Genomic DNA, 10,899 nt, shown 5'->3' with positions numbered 1-10,899 from the left:
TAAAAAAGCTATTTCTGTTGAGAGTGTTAGACACTTGGACATAGTCAAGGAGCATTTTTCGTGGCGTATGACTGACAGTATGCTGACAGGAATTAAGGATTTTCAGGACTTGAACGTTTTGGAGAACAACATGTTGACATGAAAAACAAATATCCATGAGACACAGCAGCACGTATAAAGGAAAACAATACTTAACTGGACCTTAACAAACCTCTAATAGTATAATAAAACACTAAAGCAGCACTAATTAAGAGGGTTTCATTGGAAATGAAATATTCTATTGGAACTTCTACCACTTGAGATATTTAACCTCAATAATATAATAAAACGGTTTAACCGACAAGTGCCAAACTGATTGCCAAGTGCCAACCCACACACAGCCCATCTGAATGGTTTTGTAAATGCACCTTCTAGATTGAAATATTCAGCTTTTCTTGGTAAGCGTTCAGTTACATTTTTCTATCTGCAGTGGAATATGTTCTGATCCAGGAATTAAGCAAAGTCTAGAATACGTGAGTATGTGACACTTCAAATGTTTAAAGTTCAAATAACTCAGTCCAGAAGACACAGATTACTTGCCCTTTTTTCTGTTTTTTGGATTGCCACACATGTTACCAATTATCACATTGAGTTCCCTTCCACCATTTCTTCTACTCTCTTCCATATCTGTAATTTTACTTAATGATACCTAAGCAAGCTTTCTTCATAACATTAGATTTCGAACACAGACCCTACCTAACCATGGTCGATTTACTTAAAATGTTCCTCTCGACTACAATTATTACTGAGTATTTGAGCAAAGGCCTTAAAACAAGACCATATTGTAGCTATATATATATGTAAGTTAGTAACGTACACCATACTAGTTACCACCATAGGCCACAACTTGGATCAAAACGCATTGATCCGGTTGCGTAGATCTCTAAACAGAACCACAAGCTTAAAATTCTTATACAAACTCAAAAAATTCATGGCAATTTCACTAACATTGGAATTCAACCAAGCATTTCAAAAACTCTGACAAAGAGTTGTGACACCAATGTAATGACTAATGGTTAGCACTAAAAAAGAGATGCGAAACAAAGGAAATCATTTTTGATATCAAGACAACTGCGTATCAAAAGGGGAATTCTATATACCATTGAGAACAAAGAAAAACACATTCAGTTGCAACTTAATCAAGGAAATGCTGAAAATTATACAATAAAGACACAAGCATTTAACACCTTAATGGAACAGAAACATCCAATCCAAATCATTTTCTTTACAAAATATATGACGGTAGATACATGAACGCTACCTGCTTAACTATTATTGATGGTGGAGACTTCATTTTTCCTCTTCTGCGCCACGAGTTGCATCCCAGGAAACCAAAATCATAGCATCGTACCAAAATTGTACATTGCCCATGAGCTATGGACCAAGTCATATCACTCGGGATGGTTTGGCTTGCTCAAGCAATCAAGACCTTCAGTTCGATTACGCAGGATCCTATGGAACAGTTCTCTTACTCGGCGTTCAAGTGGATCCAATCCTTCCTTCATTGCTTCACATATCCCTGCCAACTCCTGCACACCTTGCATCACCTCCGCCTCTCGATCTTCTGTCAATGGGAATTGAACAGAATCAGCCAATTCATTCATGTGGCGGGCACACTTCTCAATCTGATAAATCTCCTTCATTAACCCGCTAGCATTTTTCCGCTCTCGTTTTTTTGATTCCTCCAGAATTTTATCATGAAGGGACATTATCGAAGGTCCCCAAGAGAAATGACGAGGTACTGCAAAATGCACCTGAAGCCCCCTATCCTGGCATGGAATTGCAGCAACAAGAGCCCACATTACAAACAAGAGAATTGAACTCATAGTGAAAACAGCCACAACAAGTCCATTGGTAGCCATAATCTCATTCCCTCTTGGCGGAACCAAGTTGTTTGATATTGCTTGAAGCTGCTTTGCAGCTGACCAAGAGCGTGAAACGCTCCATGACAGCGAGCGGAAATGCCCATGAGGACGAGGGTCCTTATGAGTAGTATTACGCCCAAAAGATCGATTCCTATGTGCAAGAACCCCTCCAGAATCTTTCTCATCCAGCATCGCAATTGTTAAATCAGTCAAAGCCTTCTTCGCCCTGCGAAACTGGCCTTCCCCAAGTGTCCTCTGACTCGAACTCGAATCCAAAGCAGTAAGAACAATTTCCAAATATCTCTGCCACTGTCTAATCAATTCCACCCCATCTCTAATTGCATTACAAACATCCAAAGCCTTCACACTCCTTTCAAAATACTCTGCAATAAATCGATCCATAGGCTGTCTACACAAATGCCCCTTGTTATTAAACAAAATACCCCTAAACTCCTCTTGACAACAAATGAATTCATCAAGAAGACGTCTTATCCACCCCAACGAAAGCAGATCTTCATTCGAAACCGCAGATAGATCATTGAACCTATCAGCTACCTGTTTCTGAAATTGTTCCAATTCCGCTTCTTGAGCTGAAGCCTCATTATTTCCATCCATGTTATGTACCTGATCACGCCTTATACTCAAAATTGAACGCCCCAATGATGCAATTGAACCTTGGTATTCCGTAGCAGGCATCGTCACATCAGCCCCGTCCTCAAAATCACTAAAAAAACCCACAAACAATCCTCAATTCTCAATCAAATGTAACATAAATTATATATTTAAAAACAAGATTAAATAAAGTTTCAAGATTTCAAGATGAGAAAGTGAGGATGGATCTTGAAAACCCGGGGCTCTTTAAGAGAAGGAATGTGCACCGCGTCCTGAGTTAAAGGAGAGACCAGAAAAATAACCCAAAAAAATATGTAAAATCTAAATATGGAAAAAGTCATCATTAATTTCTAATTTAATTCACCTTTAATTAATTAATTAATTAATTACTATCGTTTTGGGAGAAAAAACATGGACCTTAAACTTTTGTATACCCGAACACGGTTCGCACACGGATACGGACACGGACACGGACACGGCTTGGGTTAGTGGGAGTGGGTATTGGGTTATTTGTGGATCCATTTTTAAGGGTGGAATTCAAGCTAAACAAGCCGCTTAGAAGCATCTACAGGTGGTGGTAGATACTCTTCAAATTGAAGAATCTTACTTCTGAGAATCCGATAAAGAAATTTCGACCAACTCTACAGGTGGTGCATTAAATTAAATCGGTCGCAAAATTCATTGGGGACCCACTGCATTGACATTACCACCGTCGCCCCCAAATTCAAAAACTCACGCCACAAGACTAATGTCGCGACCAAATTGAAAAAATTAAAAAAAATAACTTTAGCATACGACATTAGTAGTGGTGGCGCCAAGCATCGGGCTCGGGTGCTAGTCAAAGTCAAAAAAAAGCTGGGGGGCTGACATTTTGAAATGGCGCGACATTACTAATGTCGCCCAAGATCTAAATCTAAATTGCCAAATTTTGCGAACAAGAATCTTTAACAAGCAAGTGATCACGACCTAATCGACCACCTAGAGTTGAAATTCCGGAAAATTCCGACGCATTTCTTCAAATTTGAAGAATGCGACTACGGATACGTCCACCTAGAGATGCTCTTAGCTTGCTAATTATACGAGTTTTAAATTGAGCTCGAGCTCAGTTCATATAGTTAAACGAGCTAAGCCCAAGTCGAGCCCGAGCTGCTCGGTTATTATACACTATAAATATGCTACAAATATGCAAACTGTGCTACGCATCGATGTTTTTTTTTTATTGAAGTCTTGAAACGTGTTATTCGAGATCGATAATTAGTATGGTTTTTTTGGATTCTAATTGTAATTACATAGAGGAGGCACATCTAATTTAATATAAGGGATAATTATATTATTTAATTGACATTCGGGAATTTTTTTTTTCTAAATTATTAATAAAAGAAAGCTTGTTCTAAATTCAGGGAGAAAAATAGAGAATAATTATATAATTTAAGTTACATTAAGGGGTTATTCTAAATTATTAATAAAAGGGGGTTTCTAATTTTTGTGAGAGAGGTGTTTATAAATTGAGCAAATAGAGAAATTTCAATTTGCCTACTGGATAGTGAAAAGTGGGTTTCTCAAAACCCGGCTATCATATAATGTAGAGATTCGAGCTAAACGAGCCGAGCTTCATCAAGCCCATTTGTTACACAAACTTTAATTTGAACTTGAACTCGGCTCATATAGTTAAACGAGCGAGTTCGAACCGAGCTAAACGAGCCAAGCTCTGAGCCCTCAACTCAAATTCCACCCTTATCCATTTTGCTCCACTTGTATGTCTATATGTATTTTTGTTGTTTTGTGTACGTACGGAAATTTTATCAAGGACGTGGTGGAATGTCGTCTGGTTATATTGTCCTTGTCAGATATATCAACAATTTTATACAACTACCATCCTTATTAGCAACAGAGACGTGCCTACAGTGATGATTAAAATCAACTCTATAGTTTTTATTCAGGGTGTAATAGCTAATTACTACATTAGAAAATGTAATTGAGCTAATTTTTTAAATTTTAGACAAAAAATTAACAAATTCACGGTGTAATAGCAAATTACTACATCAAGTGTCCGGCCATTTATGTTTTGGACTCCCTCTGTCAAACAAATATAATCTTGAATGAAACCATAAGACTTTTGTCAGCTCTTGATACAGACTTCAGAGGCTAATTTAAATAGGTGCGAGTCGTCACTCAAAAAAATGTTCTTCGTCACAACTCACAAACTTAACATTAGAAAGAGCCAAAGAGGGCATTAAAAAATTAAAATTAAAATAAACGAGGCTAATATAAACAAATTAGAATATTCATTAGTCCTGTACTCCAGTATAATATAATTCTTAAAAGTACAGTATCAATAATTAAGATCTATGAATTTGGCTCTGAGTTCAAATAAGTTGAGTCTACTTATGAATGCGGACAAGTTAGTAAAACAAGTTATATGTGACTCAAACAAAAAGAACAGGTCTCAAGTTGACTAAGAATGATTCTTGAAATAAAATGGACTAAACTTTAAGGACTTGAGATCTCTACAACCGGGGGTACAGAGATTATTTCTGTAACCGTGTTATCTTGTTGTTGATCCGAATCCAAAATGTATGTGTGCACCGAGATACAAAATGTATGTGTGGTATAGAGATTTCTGTACCCCGTTATAGAGTAACCGGCCTCAAACTTTAAACATAAAAGCTCACGTTCCATGATAACATATTGTACCACGGAAGAAGTGGAAACAGTCATCTTTGAATAAGAAACGTCCACATGTACTGTTGAGCAATGTCTTAGGTTACGGGAGATGTAGAGCGGCACAGACTTGGTCGTGAAATGATTCTGGAAAGAGAAATCAGTATTTCAGAGGACCCCCAGAGTTGACATGTTTGTCGTGTTATACTGCTTGAATGGCTAAGAACAGTTCACTGGTCCTAACACACGTAAACATCAGTGTGATGGAAATGTTACTTTCGTGGTACGTATAAGAAAATAATTGACTCTCTAAACTTCGCACGTGAGTTTTTTGGTGGTGGTGTCCACTTGTCTTGTGTAGATATGTTGACAACAGGGCCGCCCAAGCTTAGATGTGGTTAGGGTTGTCAATGGGCCGGGCCAAACCCAAAATCCGATTGAATCCGAACCAATAAGATAGGGAGTTAGAATTTAAATGTTGTCCGATAAGACTATCGGGCTAATTGTGGACATACCTCCAATCCAAAAACTAAAGTTATTTTTTTAGTTTTTCAAATAAGTACTATTAAATTTGTAACTACTAGTATACACAAAATGTTAAGAGGCTTGATGAATTAGTGTTGTAGTGACACATATAAGGCTTGGGTTCGGGTTTTACGACACTCTATTTCAATTTTTTTTAGATAAATAATAAAAAAATACACTATTTCCATGTAACTTTAGTAGACCTAGGTCCTGCCCGAATCCATCATGTCCAACGGACCTAGGCCGGGACTTGGACCTTCTAAATGTAAATATAATTTGGACGGGACTTGGACATAGGTGAGTCATGTTTAAGTCTGGCCCGTTGACATCCTTAGATGTAGCCTTAGACGACCGATAAGTGAGGCATTTTTTTTTTCTTTTAAAAATTTATTGAAAAATTTAAAGCAATGTGTGTGACAGAGACTAGAGACGATGAGAAGGAGAGATGTGGGTCAATATGCATTTAATATATATGTCTTTAATTAGTTAAGTTGAGAAGAAGCATTGGAAAATGCGCCCCATAAAATGTGGAGATTATAACATATATTGTGGGATTTTATAGTTTATTTGATTATTTCTAATTAAGATATCTAACTAAATGAGGACACTCCCACAAAAATTAAGATAACTATACACTGACAATCATTAAATTCATCATATAACTCCGAGATGCAAATCTTGTAGTGGTCTATTGCATTAAATTTTCTTCAAACCAATTCACTTCTCAAAGTTAGTGTGTGGGGAGAAAACAAATCGACTCATAATATTTATTTTTGTGCTTTTTTTCTTTATAAAATATGGTAATATCAAATTTATGTAAGGAGAAATAAAGAAATTTTGAGGCCTTCTAAATCTGAGGCCTTAGGCAGCCACCTAAGTCGCTTTATGGATGAGCCCACACTGGATGACAAGATGACTAGGCACCAATAAAATCAATATAAATTGGGTAAGAGAGCCTCTTTTAGAACAGTTCACACTTAAAAAGATTGAGAAATATTATTTTATAGATTTACTACTATTTACATACTTTTTATAAATAGTGAAAATTACTAGTACAAGGAGAAAAATTAGATTAAAAGGCTTTGACTATAACTACCCATGTTTTTTTGTGGAAATGCACAATTTAGTTATTGGGTTTTGTAATAATTATTATTTTTTTACTCATAAATAACTACCAAATATTTTCACTAAAAATAATATAATTCACTTATAACCACCGAGTACTAATAACCACCTACTTTGCATTTTAAATGCATATTGTGTATCACAAAATAAAAATCACCCCCATAATAAACGTATATATTTATATGTTGCATATGCATTTTAAAATGAAGATGCACAATATATTTTAAAATATAGGAGCGCAATGCATTTTAAAATGTAGGTACAAAATGCATTTTATTATGCGCCAAATTAAACTACTATGAAATGCAACGAGCTGATTTATGTTTCAGCGTTTAGAGATTTAGGGTTTATGCTTAGGGTCAAGTTAATATAGGTTTATGGTTTATTGTTTTAAGATTTAGGGTTCAATGGTTCATGCTTAGGGTTTAGTATTTAGTGTTTAGAGTTTACACTACACCATAACAGGCTATTTGCAACGGCAAAAAAACGTTGTTAATAATTTTTGCAACGCTTTTTAAGCGTTGCAAATATGACATCGGTAAAGTGTTGGAAATATTTGTAACGCTTAAAAAGCGTTGCAAATAGAAATTTCCAACGCTTAAAAAGCGTTGCAAACAGAAATTCAAAGCGTTGCAAACAGAAATTCAAAGCGTTGCAAACAGAAATTAAGCGTTGGTAATTTGTTAAAATTTTTACCAATGGTTTGTAACCGTTGCAAAGTTGTTAGTTAATTTAAAAAAAAAATAATTTAAAATTCATTTGTAACGGTTATAAACCGTTGCTAATGGGTTGCTAATAAAAAAAAAATCTAATATTTTGTAGTGAGACCAGCTAAACCTACAATAATCAATGAATACAAGAATCCAATGAATACAAGAATGGTTTAGACAAATATATATATATAGCTACAAACTCACTCCAAACTGAAGCAAACAAAATTAAGGACAAAAAACAAACTTTCTACCAAACAAACCACCCTTGCTTTCAAAATCTTCCTTTCACTCTAGGAAGTCCTTGGCATCTTCAAACCCAAAAAGCTCAACGCCTTCGCATTCCCCTTCCACGGCCACAGAAACCTGCCCCGCCACGCCCTCAACCCATCGCTCTAGTAGTAGCATCTCCTTGTGCACTCTCCGACTGGATTATCAATATAATGAATAGCCATTAGAAAATAACAATGCAAAGAAAAATTAAAAACACTGTGACTACCAAGGATGGCACAGTGGAATGAAAAAAAGAAATAAATGTATATGAACAACCTGAACTCTTGGGATATGAAGACACCAATTTTTGGCCGAGTGTAACATGTTTGATAGATAACACTACAAACGCCATACAACTAGTTTGGAGAAAACCTTACCTTTGGGTTCTTCACGGTCTCATCCACACTTAGAATTAGGCAAGTCAGCCTCTGTTATGATTTATAGCATTTATCCGAGACATTTGCAATCACGCACCAATGTAGGTAAAAAGAAACCGAACAAAGCAACATGGGAAAGAACATTGAATACCTTAACAACAATAGATTCCCATACAAAGTTGGCAAATGTATCTATGATTCCACCGGTGTTTATATCGACCCGTAGGCTGTTGCAACTTTTAATTTCTATTAAAATCACAAATACCTTAGTTGTTTGAGGCATTTGACCCGGTTCTTTCTTTACTTTCTCCTATGAAACAAGCATTCTATGTTAATGGGACTACACAATATTGGCGGATCCCGAAAAGCATAAAAGCAGGGGTATAATAAGCAAGACTGACCGGTTCCACATCCTTTATTATAAGCAAAGCTCCTTTACGACCAAGCTCATGCTTTGGAGAACTTTTATCTCAGAAATGAAAAATACAAAATTAATAAACCCATCTCTTAAAAGCATGTGATCCAAAGAAAGAGAAATTAGAATGCTTACCCCGCCTTTATCACGAAAGTGCGTTCTGCAAAATCAAATAAAAAGTAGAGTTACATCCATCGCCAAACGTAGTAATCCAAAGACATATAGTAAAAAAGAAGGGGTAAAGCATCTTGACTATTGTTATCCGGTGCATTTGTTTGAGCAAGTAGCCGATTCTCGCTGCTGAAATTTGAGAACATTAGTTCTAAGTTTTGATATCTCGGTTCCGCCAATTCAAGTAGTTTATCGCCCACCAATCAAGACAATCCCAATTAATAGCTTCAATTTAGATTATTAATTAAAAGTTGCAAAGTTGGCAACGGAGAACTTCCATTTGCCGAAGTTCTCAATCTTCGCGGAAGTGGAGTTTGCGGCACGGCTTTTGCTTTAACAGCTCCTTGAGTCACCTTCGAAGTTTAACCATTGTATGCGGCTCAAAAAGTCCCCGACTACTTCCTTATCCGATATTGAAGCAAAACCGACCGATTGTGGACTGCAAACGGTACAAATAGAATTACTAAACTTCTCAAAGCCAAAATAATGGTTCTTAAGGATAACACGACCATGGGGATCATCGAAATCCTTTTTTTTAGTAACTACAAAAAATATGATGAATGGATAAAAGTTTACAATGTCCAAAATTTCAATCCTCACTTTGTTAACTATGTGATTTTGTCTATATGCAGTGACGACTTCCCCCACACAAAGATCGGCTCTTATCAACATTTCCAGGTGGGTCAATTGAGGGGTATCACGAAATACACTTTACTACATACCTATATGAACGTGTGAATACTAAAGATACAATGAAACTTGTGAGCGGACTTTGAACTAAGAAAATAACAAGGGAAATCCATGCAATAAATACATCTATCTCAATGAAGCGGGTAACAAGCATATGCAAATACCGCACACATCCACCACTATCGGTTGTTGATTTCATGAAGACGCCCGGATAATACCGATAAAAATTCATGAAAGCGACTAACTTCAAGTGCATTCAAATTCTCGGCTGCAACTTGAGGGGTATAAGTTGCTTTAGCTCTTTTTAAGAAATGCTTATGTCATCATTGAGCGATCATTTTTTTCTTCCAACAAACTTTTGTTCTCGTTGAATGAGAATCAGAGACTTCGAGCATTATGAAACGCATCATCGCTCATCACAAAGCGCATCACACAATCCTTTCTTCAGATCCTTGAAACTACTAGCGGTGTCTAAAGGATAATTACAAAAGGCGGTAACAAGGACCATAGGGGGTATATAAGTGCATCTGCACTCCTTGAAGAATAAATCTGTCCCTCTTGCTCAAGCTATCAAGCATAATGATGCATACAGCTTAGGCCCACATAAAAGAAAGAAAACGCAATCAATCTAAAATGATAAGGTTCATACCATCCGAGACTTTTGTCTTAACTCTCCAACCTTGCCCAAGATGGACTTCCCAAAGAAGCTTAATTAAACTAGCACCAACAAGATATTGCTTCAAGATAGGAAACAACCACACATTGGCTTTAGATGGGTCTTTAGCTTCCGTGTTAAGGGGTAGAAGAACTAAGAAATGCTTCGGTCCCATCGCACCAAGAGCTGAACCAAAGCATTCATGAAGTCAGAGAAAAACAAAACGTGATGAGGTCAACACCACTAAATCAAGCGACCACAATACTACAAGTAGGGTGATTTAATGACGAGTTGAAACTTGGAAGAACAAAACAACAATGTACAACTTCAGAAATAGAAAGTAGAAATTCAGGTAACTCATCACAGGGGTATTTACTTTTACAGATTTAATCGGCCACCTTAGAGTTACCTGCTTGGAGTCAGCGAGGAGTAAACAAGTAAATTCATTTGGGACTTCGGAAAGAAACTTGACAGGGGCTGAAAGTCACTCCTCAGATATTAAAATCCATTCTTAAGACACAAGTAGCCTAATTAATATTAAAATCCATTAAGGATGATAAGTTACTAAAATTAAATCAAACAAGAAAACTCAGTCATGGGGCATTCATTTCTCAAAGACCTACGCTAATCATACTTAACGGGGTGTATGCTTATAGCTACAAAACACAAGCATTTAACACATTTTACTATCTCAGCCCAAGCATGTTAAACTTCATAACAAGTAAAAGCAATGGGGAAATACAACATGAGATGGAAACGCATATTAAGAGTCCAATAAACC

General features: G+C 36.5%; 1 protein-coding gene across 1 annotated transcript; it reads right to left on the bottom strand.

The window, feature by feature from the left end:
* Positions 1-1,115: 1,115 nt before the first annotated feature.
* On the bottom strand, positions 1,116-2,955 carry LOC147490591 (protein BYPASS1-LIKE-like). Its single transcript, XM_086565176.1, has one exon. It carries the CDS (start codon positions 2,598-2,600, stop codon positions 1,431-1,433), a length of 1,170 nt encoding a protein of 389 aa, XP_086421302.1. The 5' UTR covers positions 2,601-2,955; the 3' UTR covers positions 1,116-1,430.
* Between the last annotated feature and the right edge of the window lie 7,944 nt (positions 2,956-10,899).

This window comes from Coptis chinensis, chromosome 6 (genome assembly GCF_015680905.1).
Source record: "Coptis chinensis isolate HL-2020 chromosome 6, ASM1568090v1, whole genome shotgun sequence".
Taxonomy (NCBI): Eukaryota; Viridiplantae; Streptophyta; class Magnoliopsida; order Ranunculales; family Ranunculaceae; genus Coptis; species Coptis chinensis.
Note: the sequence above shows the minus strand (reverse complement) of the source record. Positions and strands in the feature narration are given on the sequence as shown.